The sequence below is a fragment of the Carcharhinus amblyrhynchos genome, chromosome 1 (genome assembly GCF_965287045.1).
Source record: "Carcharhinus amblyrhynchos chromosome 1, sCarAmb.v2.hapA, whole genome shotgun sequence".
Classification (NCBI taxonomy): domain Eukaryota; kingdom Metazoa; phylum Chordata; class Chondrichthyes; order Carcharhiniformes; family Carcharhinidae; genus Carcharhinus; species Carcharhinus amblyrhynchos.
Window position 1 is genome coordinate 27,300,452 of NC_137324.1, and position 24,388 is coordinate 27,324,839.

Sequence of the window (24,388 nt, forward strand, 5' to 3'; positions counted from 1 at the left end):
CTTTATCTCACTTACATCTGTGGAATCTTGTTGTGCTTTATTTGATGACTTAATAGCAGGTAGTGCACTTCAAAATTAATTTATCAACTGTGAAGCACTTTGGGATTTCCTGATTTGATGAAAGTTTCTATATAGTTGCACGTTTTTTCTTTCTCTTTCCATCCCAGCCTAAGGAACTCCCAATGTGTCCTTGTTTTACGTTAATGAAATGTTAGTTCATGGTAAATGAAGAGCATATTTAGGCTGTGGGCTGATGGTCATTAGAAATTCAGATGAGAAACAGAGGGAAATAAATTCAAGTTCACCCATTTTTGGGAGCAAGATTCAGGATTTGGGATTACCTCACACTTATAGAGTCAGAGAGTGGTACAGCACAGAAACGGCAGTTCAGCCCATCAAGTCTGCACTGACAATAACTACCACTAATTACTATCACTAGGCATTAATCCCACTTTCCAGCACTTGTCCCTTATCCTTGCTTCATTCCCATTGAAGTCATGATTTTAGAGTGAAGCCCAGTGCTGATGTGCAGCAGGATGACCTCATTAGCAACAGGGGAGCAAACAGCATGATAAGGCTAGCCTGCAACTCTGAAAGACAGCCTGTTCTTCTTGAGTGAGACCTATTCTCATTATATTGTGATCTATGGCTACAAAGAGCATAGGAAAGAGAATGGGCTTCTGGGTTTTCACATGCAGTAATGGAGGCATTAGCATAGAAAGTAGAATGGCAGAGAGAATCAATGATTCCACAGGTTGCATGGAAGCCCTCAAGGATTATCCTCAGAGGAGTAGATGGTCAGAGAGTTAATTCCCAGAGTCTGACCCAAGAACCTGGCAGCAGTACCACAAGAATTTTAAAGACTTCAGCTAGGTCATCAAGGTCAATGAACACACCTTCAAAGGAAATTTCTCACCCACTATACCATCAACTAACGCTCAATGCACCACAATCCCATCACTCACCCATCAGCAGTCAAGACTCACACCTAACATCCACTCACCTCATCTTCACACACCTTCCAATGTGCCAGCCTCACACCTATCACTCCCTGTTTCCACATTCAAATATAGCAACACGTTACCCAAACACATGGCTACACATCAATGACCTTGTTCCCTCTCTGTTGCAGGATAAGATGGCCTAAAAATTGAACAAGCAGAGCCAGAGGGGGATAGCTATATCTGCATCATCTAATCTATCTGGAAGAGGCAATGCTTAGCATCACCAAGATGACTGTGACGGGGCCCATTGTATCCAGTTGAGAATGTTCAAAACAGCAATTTGCTGCCATATATGCCCCTTCTCAAGTACCATCTCACTCTCATCTCTTATCTGGCATGCTGAAGATGGATGTGATCTTGCCATCCCATCTTCATTTGCTCATCGTATCTGTCCACTTCTAATTTTTTAATTAGTCAGGGTTCACACATGGTGAGTCACTGAACATAAGTGGGTGATAGAAAGGGCTGGGAAAAAGAACAGTTTCTGTGTTAGTTCTGTGGAGGAAGAGGTCACAAACAAGTTCTACTTCAGGTGACTCAGCTCAGAATTCTTTTGGGAAGGCATACAGGAGAGCATTCAAGTACACACACATTGAAACTCTTGGTATATTGGCTGGCCAGACAGACAGCCTATTGTTACCGCCAAAGACCATGAAGGAATATGTTTCCAACATTGCATAGAGCATTAATTTTGAGCTGTTCCTTTTCAATGTGGAAGTCGTGGCCAACCTACATAGAGCACTTGCAGGTCTACCCATGATGCAACACCTGATCTCTCAACATCCATTGCAGCTTATGTGGACAGTCACCCAATGTTTCAGTACAGCAGTGGAAAATCAGACTAAGAAGATGGCATCCCTGCTTAGTGCCATGCAGACTCAGACTTCTGCCATCGTGGCAACTGTACAGGTGTTTAAAGGTATAATATACTTAAGTAGTTGCATGATTGCTTTAAGAGTCAGCCACATGATTTGATGGCGATGTCATTGAGGTGTTCCACAGGCCTGCCTCAGTTTTATTTTGTGCTTTGTACAGGCAACAGCTCCTGCAATAAATTGTTGTTGTTATTTCAAATCTACGCATGCAAACCACATCTTTTTCTTATTAATTAAAACATGCAACTCCTAATGTAATTAGGACATTATGAAAAGAAAATTGATGATGAGGATGAGATTTTATTTTCATCAAGAACATCGTAAATAGATTCTAAGTAGAAAAAATACTGTGGATCCTCACACTTCAAATATTAGAAGACTGGGGCAACTCAACAACAGGGTTAAAGACTGAAGTGTCAGTGAAGGGAGACCAAGTAAAAAAAAAATTGCTTTTCCTATCAGAGCAAAACAGGTAGACTCCTCCAAGCTGCATGCCTGTGCACATGTTGCAGTATGTGTAGCAGCAGAGCTGGAAATGCCCTATGCAGGTGAAAAAAGGTGCAAATTCTATGTTTAGTTTTAAAAAAGAGGTTTTTCTAAGCAGAGAAAGGTGAGATTCCAGGCAGTATCTGGCATATTTGAAAAGAAGGGATGTTTCAAAGATTGCATCAAGGTAGTGGTCTACATGGTAAAAAAGCAGAATACTAGGAAGACAGTAAAAAATATATACTGAGCAGCTTCAAGTTTCTAGTGGTTGTAGAAGAAATGGTGGGTCAATTAGGCATCAGAGGTCCTTTCAATGAAGAAAATGAATCATGGGATTCCTGTGCAGAATAGGTTCAGTACTTTGTACAAGTGGGTAAAATTGCAAACGAGTTGCTTGTATCAGTTTTTCTCAGTACAATAGGAAGTAAAACCTTCAATTTGCTCCATTGCTTGGTTTATTCACCAAAACTTATGATGACCTCATGGCAGAAGGTGGAAGAGAGAATGCCAGGGTGCGTGGGGTCCTTAATTATGCTGGCTGCTTTGCTGAGGCAGCGACAAGTGTAGACAGAGTCAATGGCTGGGAGACTGGTTTGCACGATGGATTGGGCTACATTCATGACATTTCGTAGTTCCTTGAGCCATACCAAGCTGTGATACAACCAGAAAAAATGCTTTCTATGGTGCATCTCTAAAAGTTGGTGAGAGTGATAGCTGACATGCCAAATTTCCTTAGTCTTCTGAGAAAGTAGAGGCATTGGTAGGCTTTCTTAACTATAGTGTTAGCATGAGGGGACCAGGACATGTTGTTGGTGATATGGACACCTAAAAACTTGAAGCTCTTGACTCTTTCTACTTTGTCCCCGTTGATGTAGACAGGGGCATGTTCTCCTTTACACTTCCAGAAGTCAATGACAATCTCCTTCGTTTTGTTGACGTTGAAGGAGAAATTATTGTTGCCACAACTGTTCACTAGATTCTCTATCTCATTCCTGTATTTTGTCTCATCATTGTTTGAGATCTGACCCACTACGGTGGTGTCGTCAGCAAACTTGAAAATCAAATTGGAGGGGAATTTGGCCGCATAGTCATAGGTGTATAAGGAATATAGTAGGGGGCTGGGAACACAGTCTTGTGGGGCACCAATGTTGAGGGTGATCATTGAAGAGGTGTTGTTGTCTATCCTTACAGATTGTGGTCTGTGAATTAGGAAGTTCAGGATCTAGTCACATAGGGAGGCGCCGAGGCCCAGGCCACGGAGTTTGGAGATGAGTTTCATGGAAATAATGGTGTTGAATAATACTAGCTGTTCCTGATGTTCCCTAGAGAGATTAGAGAGTATTAGGAACAATTAGTATTTATTTTATTTAAGTCAAGGAATTGTGGGGTTGATAGTCATTGTTTTTGTATTATTATGCAGACATAAATTGTACTTTTCAAATTACAGAAGTGCAGCTGCAACGGCTTTTCTGTATTTTCAACATTCTTGTTCAAGGATCAGCTATAGAAGACAATTTACTGCAAGATAAAATAACTTATTGATTTCTGCAGGTTTTGTATAATCAAATGTTTATTTGGCCTTCATTCAGAGAGATGGAAGAGCTTTAATGTGAAAACATAAATATCTTGGACAAATTACTGTGGAATGCTACTGCTACAATCCTCGATTAATCCAATAAACATATGTCAGCATGTGTCACCCCATGAAAGTAACATCTCTGATAGTTTACAGGTGTAACTGAGTTCAGTGAACCAGAGGAGATATTTCAACCACATCAGAATTTGAAATACCTAAAACAAATTATAGTTTCATTTTGCTCAAGTGTATTCAGTTGCATTTGAGCCAGGCTCTAAATCCTCAGCCAACAGCCTTCGAAATACAATGAACCAGTTCCTGACACGCAGCATCACTCTGCAATTGATAGAGTGGCTGACGTACTCCTGTAATTTGACTGTGGCAACCCAAATATTTATCCAAGATCTGCATTATGCTACGGAAAATCCAGGAAATAACAGAGGGAGCCATGTAATGAGTTAAATAGCTACTTTTCATATTAATATTCACTTGGTAGTTCAGAACTTGAGTATTGCTGAAAAAAGTCATTTTATCAAAGTTTTTTTTATCTTGCACTTATCAGGACAATTGCAAGAATACCAATGTCAGGGCAAACAACAACTTTACACTGTATGAGAAGAGAGTGCTAATTGGTTGGCAAGTAGACTCTGGTTGGTAAAGGCTGTAGCCAAACAGGCCATCTAAGATGGTGTTTTGTAAAGCACTCTGGGACAACTGGGCAAGAAACTAAACTGACATGCTGCAGTTTAAAGACAGACAAACAGGCTGCAACCCTGATGAGTGAATACACAGGATATGGGCCATCTCCAGGATGAAAGAGACTTTCTGGTCACGCTGGGTTGTGTGCCAGACGTAAAGGCACTGTGAATCCTTATGTAGGAGGAAGGTATGTGACCTATGTGCCTACAACACGTACAGGCATGGCCGCCGGGGACACACCCAGAGATCGGTGTGGTAGCACCTGATTGGACTCTTATCGATCAGGGTGATCAAGTCCTGATCGATTGATTGGCAATGGCCAAAAAAAGGGCGTGAAACCAAAGGGGCTATAAAGGATGCTGCACAACCAGGAATCTCTCTCTCTCTGACCCCACGAACGAGCTACAACAATGGTGAACATCGCCAGCAAGAGGAGAGCCACCACACCCGAGAAGGAAGAAAGAAAGACTACAGCCAGAATGCCTGACCAGACCAAAGGACCAAACTACGCAGACAACTACCAAGACCAGTGCAGAGATAAAGGCCAATATCTGTTTGGGTACTTGTCAGTCACGCAAAGTTAAGTCAAGGTCTTGTACTGTACTTGAATTCTAGTATTTTCTGTAAGATAACTTATTGTTGGTCGGGTGGGTGCTTATTGATTGTGTGGGTTTAAATAAATATTGTTTGTACTAATAAGACGTCTACTCAAAGTTATTTGTCCATCGTATAAGGGTTAAAACAGACTGATTTTTACAACAAGGCCATGGAGAACACACCAGAATGCCCTGTTCATTCGACAGGAAGAACATGCCGCTGCATATAAACACAGAAACATAGAAACTCGATGCAGGAATAGGCCATTTAGCCCTTTGAGCCTGCTCTGCCATTCATTTTGTTCATGGCTGATCATCAAATTCAATATCCTGATTCCCCCCTTCCCTCTCCCACACCCCCTGCCCCCCCACCCACCACATCCCTTGATCCTTTTAGCTCCTCGAGCTATATCTAATTTCTTCTTGAAATCAGACAATGTTTTGGCCTCAACTACTTTCTGTGGTAATGAATTCAACAAATTCACCACCCTCTGAGTTAAGACATTTCTCCTCACCTCAGTTCTAAACAGTTTATCCCTTATCCTCAAACTATGACCCGTAGTTTTGGGACTCCCGTGCCATTGGGAACATTCTTTTTGAATCTACCCTGTCTAATCCTGTTAGAATTTTATAAGTTTCTATGAGATGCCCTCTCAATCTTCTAAACTCCAGTGAATATAATCCTAACTTCAGCTAAACAAAATTAGATGATAGCCATTTGCTGGTCCAATCCTCAGAACAACGCGCAGACCAATCCAAGTCTGGCTGCCTGGTTCAAAGTTGAAACAATGCTTCGCAGTTAACTACATAAGAAGTCACACAACACCAGGCTAGAGTCTAACAGATTTATTTGGTAGCACCAAATAAACCTGTTGGACTTTAATCTGGTATTCTGAGACTTTTTACTGTGCCTGTCCCAGTCCAACGCTGGCATCTTCACATTATGGCAGTTAATTGGCAGTCATCTTCTCAGTTTAATGTCCTTTAGGAAAGGAAATCTGCCATCCTTACCTGGTCTGGCCTACATGTAGTGATGGCATGTAGTGCAGTGGTTAGTATTGCTGCCTCACAGCACCAGGGACCCCGGTTCAATTCTGGCCTTGGGTGACTGTGTGGAGTTTGCACATTCTCCCCGTGTTTGTGTGGTTTCCTCCAGATGCTCCGGTTTTCTCCCACAATCTAAAAATGTGCAGGTTTGATTGATTGGCCATGGTAAATTGCCCTTTCAAATCAAGGGGACTAAAAGTGTAAGTATGTGGGGTTATGGGGATAGGACCTAGGTGGATTTATAGGCTGTACAGACTCGATGGGCCATTTTGCCTCTCTGCACTGTAGGGATTCTATGTTTCTATGAATTGTCTTCCATAAAATATCTGAGATGCCAATATGGACACTTAGTTTATGTATTCTAACTTTTGAACAATTAAAAAGATGAGCAAGCTACAAAACCCAAATATTTTACTGAATTACTTTGGTATTTTCACCAGGATGTGAAGAACACTTCTTCTGCCCAAAATACTTAGTGTCACAACGTTGAAAAACCGGAGCAGTCCACACTGCAATTGTCACACACTTCGTACAGTGAATCAATCCCCCATGTTATCAGAGGTAGTAGTAGAGGTGGTACAGTTTTATCTTTGAAAAAGCATTTAGATAGTTACATGGGTATGATGGGTATAAAGGGATATGGGCCAAATGTGAACAATTGGGATTAGTTTAGGGGTTTTTAAAAAAAGGGCGGCATGGACAAGTTGGGCTGAAGGATTTGTTTCCATGCTGTAAACCTCTATGACTCTATGTGAAACATGTCTGTATGGAGTCCCCAGGCTTGAGTATTGCCTGAACTGGCTGCTTGTTATGCACTGTCAACAAGGGGGTATTCCCGAGTTGTGATGCCTGACCCCATCAAGGAGTGTGCGATGGAGCTCACAGTGGATGCACCCAAGTGAGCAATGAATGCTTGTGAGGTCTGCATGTGCCACAGATGTAAGGATCCACAAGATCTCCACATGACCTGTCTCAAGTAAGTTCCAAGCTGCCCAGATACTTGTCCCCACCTTGCAGTGAACCATGTGTCTTGTTTGGCAGCAGCAACACCTGATGAGGCCAGATCCTCAGGAGTTGGTGTCGCCCCTGCCACCCCACCAACACCTCAGAGGAAAGCTCCTGGATGTTTGCCCGAGTAGAGACTAATGAGGAACTGATTTGAGGTCCTATGCTATTTTCTGGGATCGGCGCAATCTGCACCAGATGCAGCGAGGCTGGAAAATCATCCCCTTTATGTTTTGTGTATGAATCTAAAAGTATGAATAACTTTAAATTAACTGTAGAAAATAACACAATCAGGTAACCTATTTAATAGAACGGGGATTTCATAATAGTGCCACCAAAAGAGAAGACAATAAATGGCTTTCATCATGTCTATAAATCAGTAGAACCTTTAACCAATGTGAACTGGCCAAATCAAATCTAAATTTTTGATTCTTTTGCCTTTCAATTTACATCTGTAATTTCTTCCTCAGCTTTTTGTCTAAATTATGTTGACTTGTTAATACTGATTTTAGTGCTTGTCATACTTTTCTTGACTCATTTAATTTGGACTTATTGCTGAATGTATGGGCCTAGGAATTTTTCCTCCATTTAGATGCAGAATTATTGTAATTATAATCTTGGAGAGAGGGAATTGGGATTTCTACACCTTGGTAGGGTTGCCAGATGGACATTGCCCAAATATGTCCCTGACTGCCTGAGGGCTTCAATGGCCTCTGAGCCCTCCCAAGGTGGCCAGTAGTGATTCTCGCTGGGGTCCCACTGGGTCAAAGTATCCTAAGACTATTGCTAATCTGGTCTCTAAACGGACAAAGCATGTTTAAATGCCTATTTAAATGTACTAATCTGGTTCCTGCCTTCACTGGGCTGGAACCAGGTTGCTCCTGGGGATGGTGGTTGGGAGAATTGCAATGGGGTTTTGCGCCAGCACTGTATGCACTAGATCACTCACCTGTGATTCTCCAACCCCTCACCACCCCAACATAATCTGCACCAGGCACGGTCGTTGCCAGAAAATTTCAGTGTTTGGATCAGGTTGAGAGCAAACAGGTAGATTGAAGCCCCAACCTGCTGTACTTCCAATGACAGAGTGAACTCTTTCAAAATGTTAAGACCTGTACTACACCAAACCCATCTGATGCCTTGATAAAATGTTCATCTTTGTTCATAATTTCCATGCACTAGATATGGTCACAAGAAAGTGAGCACGTGTTTGCCATGCTTCCCTTGCTTTTTAAAGTTAAACCCTGCCACTAACTTCCCTACTACTTAACTGCTACATCAGTGGTGATGTCTGCTCACTATCTAGAGCAACTTTCTTCTCCCTCTTTTACTTGTTAGGGTATGAGATCAGAAACCCTGAGGTATATTATGAATGATGTGGAGATGCCAGCATTCGACTGGGGTAAACACAGTAAGAAGTCTCACAACACCAGGTTAAAGTCCAACAGGTTTATTTGATAGTAAACACCACAAGCTTTTGGAACACTGTTCCTTTGTCAGGTGAGTGGAACAGCGTTCCGAAAACTTGTGGCGTTCACTATCAAATAAAGCTGTTGGACTTTAACCTGGTTTTGTAAGACTTCTTATTGTATATTATGAAGTCAGACTAGACCCCAAAAATTTTCTATTTTAGAATTAGTGTGAGGGTATGATGTTTCACTACCAGCATGCTTTTATTGATATACTGGAAAGCTTTTAGCATACAAACTTTATTTAATAATACAGTTTAACTATAACAAATGAAAACATGACAAGATATAATTCTTAATTGCTAGCACATCCCTATGAGTTCCAATTGAAGCAATATTCTTTTTACAGACTTAAAACCCCTCTTCAAAATCAGTGAACTAAACATAGGCTTGTCGTTAGATTGCCAGTCCTTGAGTTCTCAGATCACTTCTGGAGAGAGAGAGAGAGAGAGACAGAGACAGAAACATGTCTTGCTTCTTTCAGAATCAGATGGCAAACTGCTTCTTTTTAAAAATGAAGGAGAAACTGGGTATTTTCACTGCAAGCTTAATTCCTCCCATAAGCACATGACTTGGTCCTTGTCAATCAACCTAATCAAAACCTACTCAAACCTCAGGGGGAAAAAAACCAATTAAACACAAATGCATTAACTCTGTTTAGACAAACATGTCATTGGATAAACTGAGTTATCCTGCATTCTCAGTATGGAACTGTATGTTCTTTCAGACAAATCATCTCTTCGCAACTAAACATTGCCTCTTACAAGAAACATGATATAAACATATTTCTTGAAGGCACAGTGTCACCACTTACTGATCAGGCTGCATTGATGCTTGGATTTCCTGATTAACATGCTGCACAAAATGTGAAGGTTTCCTAGCCCATGTCTGTCCAAGATGTGACTACTGGTTTTCGATTTTGTTTATGGGTTTTGGACATTGTTGGCAAGACCAGTATTGCTCATTCCTCAGCGCCCTTGAGAAGGTGGTGATTCCTGATCCGCTGCAGCCCTTGTGGAGTTACTTCCAAGGTGCTGTTAGTCAGAGAATTCAGGTTTTTGACCCAGCAACAGCAAAATATTTCCAACTTAGGATGGGAACTTGGAGGGATTCGTGTTTCCATCTGCCTGTTCTCTTTGTTCTTCTGGGCAATAGAGATTGTGGGTTTAGGAGGCGCTGTCAAAGAAACCTTGATGAGTTCCCCTGGTGCATCCTGTGAATGGGACATATTGAAGCTACGGTGCACTGGAGGTAGAGGGAGTGAATGTTTAAGGTAGAATATCAAATGGCTGTTTTGTTCTGAGTGGTATCAGGCTTCTCAGTGTGGGAAGTGCACTGATCCAAGCAAGTGGAGAGTATTATATCACATTCCCAAACCATGTCCCATAGATAGTAGAACAGTCTTCGGGAGTCAAGAGTTGAATTACTTGCCACAGAATTTCCAGCTTGCTCTTGGAGTCACCTTATTTGTATGGATAGTCCAGTTCAGTTTCTGGTCAGTCATGACCCTGAGGTGTTAATGGATTGGAGTTTTGATAATGCCAAGGGGAGGTGGGTGGATTACCTTTTTGGAGACATTCCTTTCCTGGCACTTGTATAATATGAATGTTAGTTGCCATCTATCAACCCAACCTTTGTGTTTTCATGTTTTGCTGCGTATGAACACAGACTGTGTCAGTATCTAAGGAGTTGTGAATGAAACTGAATGCTGTGCACTCACCAAGGAGCATCTCCACTTTTGACTTTAGGATTAAGGGAATCTTAATCATTATGTCTCTTCCTTGCATCCATACTATTAAAATCAAGATGCATCAGTCACTCTAATTCAGTCCTCTCAAGCAGCAGAAAACTTGCTTTCCTCATCCTCTGCTTTTTTACATTCTGCATGCCTTTAAACCCAAACTTGGTCCCACCTAACTCCTGCTATTTGATTTTGTTGATCTTCTGTATTAATTTTATTTAATCTTGTTGGTAACCGTGGGGTTTGGCAGTATCTTCCCAGCAGTATCAATTTTATATCCAAAAGCTATTTAATCAGACTGGGCCTATGTTTCTACATTAAAATACACAACACACACAATTGAATCACATCTGCAAATTATAGTTATTTAAGCCTGCACAATTTGGAAGATTTATACATTTTGATATATTTCAGAAGAGGATCTCTCTTCTATCACCTTGCTCATTGGTTGATTTTTCTTCTGTTGTGTGCGCAATTTGTAGATGTTAGCTAGAAAGCAAAATAGCAAAAATAAAATAATTTTATTTAGATCAAAGGTAGATCAATAGCATATCATGTACAGATCTTCAATAAGAAGATGATTTTCAAACTCATCTGGTATCTTAAGCTACCTTACTCAATTTTGTTTTTAAGTTTCTAGTCACTGTGGAAGGTGAGGAGAGGGGACATCCATAATCTGCCTGAGTACTTCTTGAGGGACAGCTCACCTGGGAGAACCAGCAGTGGCCATGTCTCTGGAGCAGAGTCCAGCCCTGTAACTCAGGGCGCTAAGGAAATGAGGAAGGCAGTATTAATTGGGGATTCTACAGTGAGGGAATCGGACAGGAGATTTTGCAGAGGCAGATGGGAGTCTTGGATGGTGGTTTGCCTCCCTGGTGCCTGGATCCAGGATATCTCTGGTCACGTTCCAGAATTCCTGAGGTGGGAGGGAGAGGAGCCAGAGGTAGTGGTACATATTGGTACAGCTGACATAGGTAGAAAGAGGGAAGGAGTCATGAAAAGAGAATATAGGGAGTTAGGTAGACAGTTGAGAAGGAGGAACGCAAAGGTAGGAATCTCGGGATTGCTGCCTGTGCCATGGGAAAGTGAGAGCAGGAGTGGAATGAGGTGGAGGATGAAAGCGTGGCTGAGGGACTGGAACAGGGGGCAGGGATTCAGGTTCTTGGATCATTGGGACCTCTTTTGGGGCAGGTGTGACCTGTACAAAAAAGACAGGGACCATATCCTGGCAGGAAGGTTGGCTAAGGCTACTGGGGAGACTTTAAACTGGAAAGGTTGGGGGGAGGGAATCGAGATGAGGTGACTGGGAGCGAGGAGGTTAGCTTGCAAATAGAGAAGGATAGTAGACAATATAAGAGGGAGGATAGACGGGTGATGGAGAAGGGGAGTGCTCAGACTGAAGGTTTGAGATGTGTCTATTTTAACGTCAGGAGTGTGGTGAATAAAGTGGATGAGCTTAGAGCATGGATTGCTGCTTGGAAATGTGATGTGGTGACCATTACAGAGACTTGGATGTCTCAGGGACAGGACTGGATACTTCTGGTGCCGGGTTTCAGATGTTTCAGAAAGGACAGGGAGGGAGGTAAAAAAGCAGGGGAGAGTGGCACTATTGATCAGGGAGTGTCACGGCTGTAGCGAAGGTGGAGGCAGTGGAGGGATTGTCTACGGCGTCTCTGTGGGTGGAAGTTCAGAACAGGAAAGGGTCGATAACTTTGTTGGGTATTTTCTATAGGCCGCCCAATAGTAACAGAGATGTTGAGGAGCAGATAGGGAAACAGATCCTGGAGAGATGTAGTAATAACAGAGTTGTCATGATGGGAGACTTTAAATTCCCAAACGTTGATTGGAATATCCCTAGGGTAAGGGGTTTGGACGGGGAGGAGTTTGTTAGGTGTGTTCAGGAGGGTTTCCTGACACAGTATGTGGATAAGCCTACAAGAGGAGAAGCTGTACTAGATCTGGTACTGACTAATGAACCTGGACAGGTTTCAGATCTCTCAGTGGGAGAACATCTTGAGGATAATGATCATAACTCCATCTCCTTTACACTACATTGGAAAGAGATAGGATCAGGCAAGTTAGGAAAGTGTTTATCTGGAGTAAGTGGAACTATGAAGCCAGCAGGAAGGAAATTAGATGAGTAAATTGGAAGGAGGTGTTCTCGGGAAAAAGTACTGAAGTAAGGTGGCAGATTTTCAAGGAATGTTTGTCTAGAGTTCTGCACGACAATGTTCCGATGAGACAGGGAGGTTTTGGTAGGTTACGGGAGCCATGGTGCATGAAAGTTGTAACGAACCTAGTCAGAAAGAAAAATAAAGCGTTCAGAGAGCTAGGAGATGTTAGGGATCTAAAGACTGTATGGCTTGTAGGAAGGAACTTAAAAAGGAAATTAGGAGAGCCAGAAGGGGTCATGAGAAGGCCTTGGCAGGTAAGATTAAGGAGAACCCTAAGGCGTTCTAGAAATATGTGAAGAGTAAAAGGATGAGATGTGAAGGAATAGGAACTATAAAATGTGAAGGTGGGAAAGTTTGTACAGAACCGGTAGAAATAGCAGGAGTGCTTAATGAATACTTTACCTCGGTATTCACGGTAGAAAATGATCTGGGTGGTTGTACTGCAGGCTTCTGGCAGACTGAAAAGATTGAGTATGTGGGCATTAAGAAAGAGGATGTGTTGGATGTTTTGAATAGCATCAAGATAGGTAAATCGCTGGGACCAGATCGGATGTACCCCAGGTTACTGTGGGAGGCCAGGGAAGAGATTGCAGAACCTCTGGCGATGATCTTTGCGTCGTTGATGGAGACGGGAGAGTTTGGACCTCTGCTATTTGTGAGATATATAAATGATCTGGAAGAAGGCGTAACTGGGGTTATTAGTAAGTTTGCGGATGACACGAAGATGGCTGGACTTGCGGATAGCTATGAACATTGTCGGACAATACAGCAGGATATAGATAGGCTGGAAAATTGGGCAGAGAAATGGCAAATGGAATTTAATCCAGATAAATGCGTTGTGATGCTTTTTGGAAGAACTAATGTAGCAGGGAGCTATACAATAAACGGCAGGGTCATCAAGAGTATAGAAACACAGAGGGACCTAGGTGTGCAAATCCACAAATCCCTGAAGGTGGCAGCACAGATGGAGAAGGTGGTGAAGGAGGCATATGGTATGCTTGCCTTTATAGGACGGGGTATAGAGTACAAAAGCTGGAGTCTGATGTTGCAGCTGTATAGAACGTTGGTTAGGCCACATTTGGAGTACTGCTTCCAATTCTGGTCGCCGCACTACCAGAAGGACATGGAGGCTTTAGAGAGAGTGCAGAGAAGGTTTACCAGGATGTTGCCTGGTATGGATGGTCTTAGCTATGAGGAGAGATTGGATAGACTGGGGTTGTTCTCCCTGGAAAGACGGAGAATGAGGAGAGACCTAATAGAGGTGTACAGAATTATGAAGGGTATAGATAGGGTGTATAGTGGGAAGCTTTTTCCCAGGTCGGAGGTGACGATCACGAGGGGCCACAGGCTCAAGGTGAGAGGGGCGAGGTATAACTCTGATATCAGAGGGACGTTTTTTACACAGAGGGTGGTGGGGGACTGGAATGCGCTGCCAAGTAGGGTGGAGGAGGCAGACTTGCTGGCATCATTTAAGAATTACCTGGATAGTCACATCACATGAGCAGCCTGGGAATGGAGGGATACAAACGAATGGTCTAGTTGGACCAATGCGCAGCACAGGCTTGGAGGGCAGAAGGCCTGTTTCCTGTGCTATACTGTTCTTTGTTCTTTGTTGTTTTTTGTTCCGGAGGATTGGAGGATAGCGAATGTCGTTCCTATATTCAAGAAAGGGATAGCTCAGGAAATTACCGACCGGTGACTCTAACCTCAGTGGTTGGTAAGTTGATGGAAGAGATTCTGAGGGACAGGATTTATGAACATTTAGAGAAGTTTAGTATGCTCAAAAGTAGTCAGCACAGCTTTGTCAAAGGCAGATTGTGTCTTATGAGCCTGGTTGAGTTCTTTGAAAATGTGACTAAATACATTGGTGAAGGAAGAGCGGTAGATGTGATTTAAATAGACTTTAGCAAGGCGTTCGATAAGGTCCCCCATGCAACACTTCTTGAGAAAGTGAGAGGGCATGGGGTCCAAGGGGCTGTTGCCTTGTGGAACCAGAACTGGCTTGCCCACAGAAGGCAGAGAGTGGTTGTAGATGGGTCTTTTTCTGCATGGAGATCGGTCACCAGTGGAGTGCCTCAAGGATCGGTTCTGGGATCCTTGCTGTTTATAATTTTTATTAATGACCTGGATGAGGAAGTGGAGGGATGGGTTGGTAAGTTTGCTGATGACACGAAGGTTGGTGGTGTTGTGGATAGTTTGGAGGGATGTCAGAAGTTGCAGCGTGACATAGATAGGATGCAAAGTTGGGCAGAGAAGTGGCAGATGAACTTCAACCTGGATAAATGTGTAGTGGTCCATTTTGTCAGGTCAGATGGGATGAAGGAGTATAATATCTCTTAGCAGTGTAGAGGATCAGAAGGATCTTGGGGTCCGGGTCCACAGGACTCTTAAATCGGCCTCGCAAGTAGAGGATGTGGTTAAGAAGGCGTATGGTGTACTGGCCTTCCTCCGTCGAGGGATTGAGTTTAGGGATCTGGAGATAATGTTGCAGCTTTATAAGACCCTAGTCAGACCTCTCTTGGAATACTGTGCTCAGTTCTGGTTGCCTCAATACAGGTGGTATGTGGAAGCCATTGAAAGGGTGCAGAGGAGATTTACAAGGATGTTGCCTGGATTGGGTGACATGCCTTATGAGGATAGGTTGAGGGAGCTTGGTCTTTTCTCCTTAGAGAGACGAAAGATGAGAGGTGACCTGATAGAAGTGTATAAGATGTTGAGAGGTATAGATTGGGTGGATTCTCAAAGACTTTTCCCAGGGTTGGAATGGTTGCTACGAGAGGGCTCAGGTTTAAGGTGCTGGGGAATAGGTACAGAGGAGATATCAGGGGTAAGTTTTTTACTCAGAGGGTAGTGGGGGAGTGGAATTGGCTGCCGTCAGTTGTGGTGGAGACAAATTCGATAGGGTCTTTTAAGAGACTTCTGGGTGAGTACATGGAACTTAATAGAATTGAGAGTTATAGGTAAGCATAGTAGGTAGGGATATCATTGGCACAACTTGCGGGCCGAAGGGCCTGTTTGTGCTGTAGTTTTTCTATGTTTTATATTTACTGCTGAAGACAACTGTACAGCTATATATAATACACAGATTATATTAGTGATCATTAGGAAGACTCAGAGGAATTGCGCCCGGCGATTGCATGGGTGGAGGCCTTTGGATGCCACAGAAAATGGTTAACTACAGCAAATAGGGAAGAATCTACCCAGATTCCAGTAAAAATAACGGTGACATTACACATCTGTATGTATCACATCTAATTTTTTTTTAAGTTTATTTATTAGTGTCACTAGTAGGCATATATTAATGATGCAATAAGGTTACTGTGAAAATCCCCTAGTTTCCACACTCCCCGCTTGTACGGGTACACTAAGGGAGAATTTAGCATGGCTGATGCACCTAACCAGCACGTCTTTCAAACTGTGGGAGGAAACCAGAGCACTCAAAGGAAACCCACGTAAACACAGGGAGAACGTGCAGATTCCACAAAGACAGTGAGCGGGATCAGACCAGAGTCTGTTAATTGATAGGAAACAGAGAGTGAGGATAAGGGGTTCTTTTTCTGGTTGGCTCTGGTTCCACAGGGATTAATGCTAGGACCACAACTGTTTACAATGTATGTTAATGATTTGGAGTAAAGAAGCAAATGTACTGTAGCCAAATGTGCAAATGACACAAAAATAGGTATTAAAGGCAAATTGCGAGAGATTTACAAATAGATTGATAGGATAAGTAAGTGGGCAAAAAGTTGGCACAGCATAAAGGGGGGGGGGGCAGTTTAGAACGGAGTTGAGGAGGAACTTCTTCACTCAAAGGGTGGTGAATCTCTGGAATTCTCTGACCGTTGAAGTGGTGGAGGCTACCTCGCTAAATATATTTAAGTCACGGTTTTTGACAGACAAGGGAATTAAGGGTTATGGGGAGAAAGTGGGAAAGTGGAACTGATCCACTTCAGATCAGCCATGATCTTGTTGAATGGCGGGGCAGGCTTGAAGGGCTAGATCGCCTACTTCTGCTCCTATTTCTTATGTTCTTATGTAATAGCACAGAACGACCTGGGGATACTTGTGTACGAAACACAGAAAGCTAGCTCACAGATGCAGCAGGTAATCAGGAAGGCTAATGGAATGTTGGTCCTTATTTGACAGAGTTCAGAGTATAAGAGTCGGAAAGCCTTACTGGTCCAGAGACCACATCTGGAGTACTGTGAGCAGTTGGAAAGATTATTTAATTGGAGGCAGTTCAGAGAAGGTTTATTAGCATGAACCCCAGTACAGAGGGATTATATTTTTATAAGGATTTTACCTAATTAAGAGATAAATGTTACAATTTAGCATTTTGAGTTCAGAGGCTTGTGGACAAGAACACATATTGAGTTATTCTGACATATAAGTCAATACACCCACATAATATATTATTCACGCGTCCTGGTTGGTCGCCACTTAATAGCTGTACTACACTCTCCAATCATATGAACGTTTGTGCTAAATCCTAAAATGATGCCCAAATTCTGCGAAAGACACTGGCTGTGTGTTTTGAGTGAGCACATAATATTCTTACCTGATTTATCATGAATTTTCTGCTGAGAAAGGCTAAGTTCTGCACAATTTACATAAAATTGAGAACTGCAATAGAGATTTTGGAACAGAAATTTAATATTTGGATTAATCAATGCATTTTGACTGAATATAAACAGTGATACAAAAACATTCAAACAACTGTCTGTTGCAACTTATCTGCTATTTACCCCTGTTGCTTTTCAATAATAACATCAACATAAGCCATGGAATCAGAAAGGGGCATTCAGCCCATTTTGCTTGTCTTTTCCTCATTCTGCCCTATCCCTGTCATAGATGCAATTTAATCCATTTAACTTGCTACGAAAACATCTTCAAAATTTTCACCTATCTTGACAAAATAGATCATGCAACACTCTAAAATATTATCTTCATCAATGTTTTTATAGAACACAATAGCCTTGAATTTTCTGGTAACTCTAGTCTCACTGTAATGGTAAATCAATGTTGCAGCACACAATTTATGGCTCAAATGTCCCAGTTTATCATGGCAGTAGTACCTTCAGCCATTGTTGCATCATTTGAGTTTAGAAACAAGAATTAGCCCCTTGAGGCTGTGCCACCACTAAACCAAATCGTGATTAACCTGTGGATTCCCACCATATATCTCAATATATTTGGTCATCAAAAATCCATCACCCTCCAAATAAAAATTAACTATTGATTCAGCCTTTTGCTGAGGAAAATTCCAAACTTCCAACATCTTTTAAATGAAGAGGTTTTTCCTAATTTCACACTTGAAAAATCAGGTTCTAACTTTTAAATTGTGTCCTCAGTCCTAAATTCCCCAGAATAGAATAAATAGTTTCTCCCAATCTATCTATCCTATCTGATCCCTTTAATATCTTGAAATCTTCAATCAAATCACTTTTGAGCACCTTAAATTCAAGAGAATAGAACCTTAGCTTGTAGTTTACTCCAGATATTATTCTAGTAAATCTGCACTATACACTCTACAAGGCCAATATATTCTTCCTAAGATGTGCCTGGAACTACTCACAGTTCACCAGGTGTGCTGTTTCATTGTCTCCCTCACTCAAACAATCACAGTGTGTCTTGGGAATTGGTAACTAATTTAGTGGAGTTCTTTGAAAAAGTAACATATTGTGAGGTTAAAGGGGAACAATTGGATATACAGTGTTTAGATTTCCAAAAGGCATTTGATAAGGTGCCAAATCAAAGGTTTTTGCGAAAAATAAATGGTCCTCCTGTTGGGAGTAACATGTTGGCATGGATAGAAGATTGACTAACTAATTAGGAAAGGCAGTGGCCTGCTAGTATTGTCACTGGACTCATAATCAAGAGACCCGGGATAATGTTCTGGGGACCTAGGTTTGAAACCCATCATGGTAAATGGTAAAATTTGAATTCAATAAAAATCTGTAATTAAAAATTTAGTATTGACCATGAAACCATTGTTGATTGTTGTTAAAACCTCGCCTGTTTATTAATATCCTTTAGGGAAGGAAACCTGCTGTCCTTATCTGGTGCGGCCTGCATGTGACACCAGATCCATAGCAATGGACAATTAGGGATGGGCAATGCTGACCCAGCCAGGGATGCCTAAATCCCATAATATAAACAGGAAACAGACAGTAGGCATGATTGGATCTTTTTCTGTTTGGCAAGATATAACCAGTGCTGTGCTGGGCCTCAACATTTTGCGATTTATATAATTAACCTGCATGAAAGGACCAAAGGTATGGTTAATAAATTTCCTGATGACACAAAGATAGGTAATGTAAGATGTGAAGGGGACATAAGGAGGCTACAAAGGGATATAGATAGGTTAAGTAAATGGACGAAGACCTAGAAGATAGGGTATAATGTGGAAAACTATGAAACTATCCATTTTGGCAGGAAAAATAAAAAAGATATATAGAGAGATTGCAAAGTTCTGAGGCACAGAGGGATCTATGAGTTCTAGTGTATGAATCACAAATGGTTATTATGCAAGTATTTAGGAAAGCTAATAGAATGTTAATTGTTAAACATTCTATTAGAATGTTAAACAAGCTAATTGTTTGTTGTGAGGAGAATTGAATACAAAAGTAGGGAGATTATGCTTCAATTCTGCAGGTGAGATCTCATTTAGACTTGTATCTGCTGGAATTTAGAAAAGCAGTAGGTGAGTTGATTGAAACACAAAGTCTTGAGTGGCCTTGACAGAGGCGACGTGGGGAGGTTGTTTCCTCCTGTGGGAAAATCTGGTATTAATGGCCACTGTTTAAAAATAAAGTGTCAATCATTTAAGACAAAGATGACGAGAGTTTTCCTCTTTCAGAGGTTTGAGGGTCTTTCGAACTCTCTTCTCAAAAGTTGATGGAAGCAGAGTTTGAGTATTTGTAAGGCAGAGGTAGATAGAGTCTTAATTAAGAAGGGGGTGAAGATTATAAAGGGTAGACAAATGTGAGTTCCTGGTTACAATCAGACCATGATCTTATAGTATGGTGAGCAGGCTCAAAGAGCCAACTGGCCTACCCTGCTCCTACTTCAATTGTTTGTATGTTTATGCAAAAATCAAAAAAGAAAATTAATTCTTAGCTATTCTTTGTTGTGCGATCATATTTTAATTATTTCACCAGTACCTTTAGATTTTTCACTGAAGAATCAGGGAGCACAGTGCTCTAAATATAAGGAGTGTATCGCCAACACAGCAAATTTGGGTGCTCATGTCAATAAAATCAGACCCAATCTCTCCAGGATTCAGATTAATCTGTATTTATTTGGTTTGTAAAAATACTGCCAGGTGTGGCACTGACCAAACAGGTTTCAGCATTGACATTCATGCTATTTGTCTTCAGTCTCTTAGGTAGAAAATGTAGAAGAATCACAGCAAGTCATTTATATTAATGATTTGGGTTCAGAGAGGTAATTTTTTCACACAAAGGGTAGTGACTGTCTGTAACAAGCTGCCAGAGATAGTAGTAGAGGAGGGTACAATCTTGTATTTTAAAAAATGTTTAGACAGTTACATGAGTAAGATTATATAGAAGGATATGGGCAAAATGCAGGCAATTGGGACTAGCTTAGGAGTTTAAAAAGGGTGGCATTGCCAAATTGGGCCGAAGGGCCTGTTTCCATGCTGTAAACCTCTTTGACTCTGTGTTGCTACTCCTGGTACCTGGTACTTGCTGTGAGTTACGGCTAGCAGAATTTTGCATAACCTCAAGTTTGCAGAGAATAAAATAAGGGAGATGAGCTAGGAATGCATTAGAATAGTTGGGTGTGGAGTTAATGAATGGTATGAGCAACTGATGAGCTGCCCTCTAATGTCCTCTTAAGGAAAGAAGATGAGATTAACTGTGATGCTCCCAGTCAACATACCTGGGGGGTGAATTTTAGCAGGCGAGGGGCGGACCATGGAAAGGTCCGGGATTTTCTGGCTTCTGGGTGAGCACGGCTGGAAAATCCCACCCATGTTATGGGCTCACAAATGGCAAACTGAGTCTCAGGATGGGGAGAATAGGGGGCTGGTGTTGTTATTCACGGAAATGTATTGCAGCCATAGTTTTCAAAACAGGAACACGAGAAAATTGATAACAACAACAAATATTTATATTGTGCTTTTAACATAATGAAACATCACAAGGCAGTCTCAGAAACATTATAAAACAAAGTATGGCATTGAGCCACATAGGGAGATATCAAGGCATATTAACAAAAGTTTGGTCAAAAAGGAATGTTTTAAGGAGTGCTTTAAAGGAAAAAAGTGAGGTAGAGAGGCAGAGAGACATAGGAAGGGAGACAGGGCCCAAGGTGGCTGATGCTCCAAATGGTGGTGTGATTAATACTGGAGATGATCAAGAGGTCAGAATTAAGCCTAATTGTCTCAGAGGGTTGTGGAACTAGAGGAGATTTCAGGGATGGAGAAGGGCGAGGCCATAGAAACAAAGCTGAACATTTTAAAATCAAAGCATTGCTCACATGGCTGGGAGCTAGTGTAGCTCAGCAAGCACAAGTGTGGTAGAGGAATGGTACTTGCTGTGAGTTACGGCTAGCAGAATTTTGCATAACCTCAAGTTTGCAGAGAATAAAATAAGGGAGATGAGCTAGGAATGCATTAGAATAGTTGGGTGTGGAGTTAATGAATGGTATGAGCAACTGATGAGCTGAGACAATCAAAATTGAGCAATGTTATTTTATAGTCAGTTTGAGGGAGAGAAAGGTGGGTCTGAGACTATGGGGTAATTTTCCCATTCCATGGAAAGATTCGTTGGCCTCAGGTGGGATTTCCCTGTTTTGGAGCGAGCGAGGCCAGAAAATCCCACTGTATGTTTTTCAACTTAAATAAGGTCAATTATAAGGACATGAAAGCTGATCTGGCTAAAGCAAATTGGTAAATTAGCTTAAGAAATAAGTCAATAGAGATTTAGTGGCAATCATTTAAGGGGATATTTCAGAATGCACAGAACAGGTAGATTCCAATGAGTAAGAAAAAAGTTCGAAGAATAGACTCGTCAAGCATGGTTAACTAGAAAGATTAAGGATAGTATCAAACTGAAAAACCTGGTGTTGTGAGGCTACTTACCAAACTGAAAGAAACAGTGTGTAATTGTGCAAAGACGTGTAATTGTGTGAGGTCAGAAGATTGGATAGGATATAAGGAACAGCAAAGAATTATTAAAAGATTAATAAGGAGGGAGTATCAGAGAAAGCTAGCCAGGATTATAAAAACAGACAGTAAAAGTTTTATAAATATTAAAAAATAAGTTAACAAAGTGAGCACTGGTCCTATAGAAAGTGAGTCAGGAGAATTGATAATGGAAAACAAAGAGATGGCAGATGCATTCAAGAGGTATTTTGCATCATTCTGTCTTGTAAAGCAGTGGTCCTCAAATAGTCAATCATGATTGACAGGTCAATCCTGGAGTCTCGAAAAGTTGATTGTTGTTGGCTGCCAAACAGCTGTTGAAAATGCACACAAGTTGGACTTCTCATGATGACAAAGGAATCAGCTCATTGACTGCCGAATCCAAAAACCGACCTTTTCCACCAGGAATGGGAAGTGAACTTCTTTTTACAAATGTCAAGTGCAAGCCCATTTGTCTCATTTGTCAACAGAGTGTCGCTTTGAGTAAGAGATAAATAGTGATTTTCCCTGAAAAATTCTAAGTTTGAATTTGTATAAAAACTGGAGTAAATCACACTGTTTTTTTTTTCAGTGGAGTTTAAAAAAGAATCCCCTGCACTCTGTGCACTGCTGAGTGCACTAGCATAAATCCTATTGAAAATCAGGGTGTGGAGCCTATCCCCGCAGAAGAGGCCAGCAGCATAGTGCTGAGAGGGCCACTGTGTATACTCCTATCTATCAGCGCCAAAATTGGTGCATGCACAGAGGCCTCTGTCTGCTGGCCTTCCGATTGCTGACCAATTCGATTGTTGGCCAGTGTCGCAATCTCCGCATCACCAGCCCTCCACGCCCCCACGGCCTGATCGCTGGCCCTCCAAGCGTGCCCAGACCAGCCTCACCACCCACACGCCCCTCCCCCTGCCCCGCTCCACCCCAGCCTGCCTCAATCATTCCCCTCGCACCCCCAGCCCCAATCTCCTGATAACTGCCCCCCCCACGATCTCCACTTGCCCCCCACCATTCCACTGGGAGTCCCGGTCCTTCTGAACCTCCCTCCCCCATCCCCTGGCAGCTCTGACCACCGCCCCCACCCCCCCAAGCAGGCCAAACCCCACTCCAATGATCACTGCCTTGATCACTGGCCTCCCTCTTTCAGCCCAATTGCAGAATGGCATGGGGACCCTCCACCCCCACCCACGTTAAGCTCCACCCCTTGACTCTTCTCCGTGCCTGGTAGACATGAGCACTTGGCTCCTTCGGCAGTACCGGGGGCCCAGGCTGGCACTGCCAAGATGCCAATGCCCAGGTGGCACCAACCTCCCAGTGCCCGACCCTCTGGGGGCCTCAGTTGCCCCCCTTTCATTCCAGCGCGGTCAGACGACCAGCTTCCCATAACTGGGGAGCTACTATTAACCCCACTGCAATGAAATACTCCTGGTGGGGTGGGAGAGGTTAGCGTACCCGGAGACTTCAGTCCCGGGTCCGCTGATTACATTATAATTAAATTCAAATTAGAAGCTGCATATATAATGCAACTCCATTCCTATTTCCAGTGCGGGGTTGACACACTGGAAATCCGACACTGGGAGACGCGCTCGGGCCCAGGCACTAGCTCAGATCGCTCTAATCTGGCGCTGGCCTGCTGCATTAAAAAATCAGCAGAGCGAGAAGGGAGAATCACCCCCATAATTTGGAACAGCATCACAAGGCAATGCATGCAAAAAATTCAAGAAAATTTCCCTTTAAACAACACTATTTGGACAGAGAAAAGTTGGGCTGTTAAAAGGAATGTTGCAAACTCAGCAGTCGTTCTTTTCAAAACCTGCAGCTGTAGGCAAGGCTGGCAAAAAGGCATTTTTTCACATTAGCCATCTGCTCGCAAAATATAAGAAACTGTTAACCAATGACAAAGTGATTAAGAAGGCAATAATGGTTGTTGCTGCCACCTTGTTCAAAGATTTTAAAAACAAAGATGAAATTACAACAGCCATCAAGAGCATGCCACTTGGTGCTTTAACAGTAGCCAGGAGGGTGAAATTGTTGTCCGTGGATGTGTCGCAGCAAATACACCAAGACACATCAGGCTGTGAATGTTTCTCACTGCAGTTTTATGCGCCAGCAGATATGATGGATACGGCCCAGCTGAACGTTTTCGTTCACATGGCATTCAAAGATGCGACAATACAGGAGGATTTCCTCTCTTACTATTCATAAAAGGCAAGAGGCAAGGATGTCTACAACAAATTTGAAAGGAATGTGACTGAGAAAAACAAGAAACTGGTTTCAATCACAACTGATGGTGCACTGCCAACGCTGGGTGTCAATGCATCTTTTGTTGCACTTTGCAGAAATGATCCTGAATTCTCCTCCTTTGTCAACTGTGATATCCACCACCTCGTGCTAGCGAGTAAGGTTATTGGCTTTTCTCATTTAATGATAGTTGTCAAAGTCGTCAACTCAATTCGTGCCAGGGCGCTGCAACATTGCTTGTTCAAATCGTTATCCAATGAGCTTAATGCCACCCACAGTAGGCTGATCCTTGATGCAGATGTAAGGTGGTTAAGTTGAGGA

The 24,388-nt window shown here is 42.3% G+C and overlaps 1 protein-coding gene across 1 annotated transcript in view; it reads right to left on the reverse strand.

Moving 5' to 3' along the window:
* Positions 1 to 10,889: 10,889 nt before the first annotated feature.
* LOC145348702 (cytotoxic T-lymphocyte protein 4-like) overlaps positions 10,890 to 24,388 on the reverse strand; it is a 47,692-nt gene continuing 34,193 nt past the window's right edge. Inside the window, exons 5-6 of the mRNA XM_080196860.1 lie at positions 17,228 to 17,292; positions 10,890 to 10,987 (exon numbers count right to left, since the gene is read on the reverse strand). Of these exons, the coding sequence (XP_080052986.1) occupies positions 10,890 to 10,987; positions 17,228 to 17,292 (163 nt within the window). The remainder of the gene's footprint in view (positions 10,988 to 17,227; positions 17,293 to 24,388) is intronic.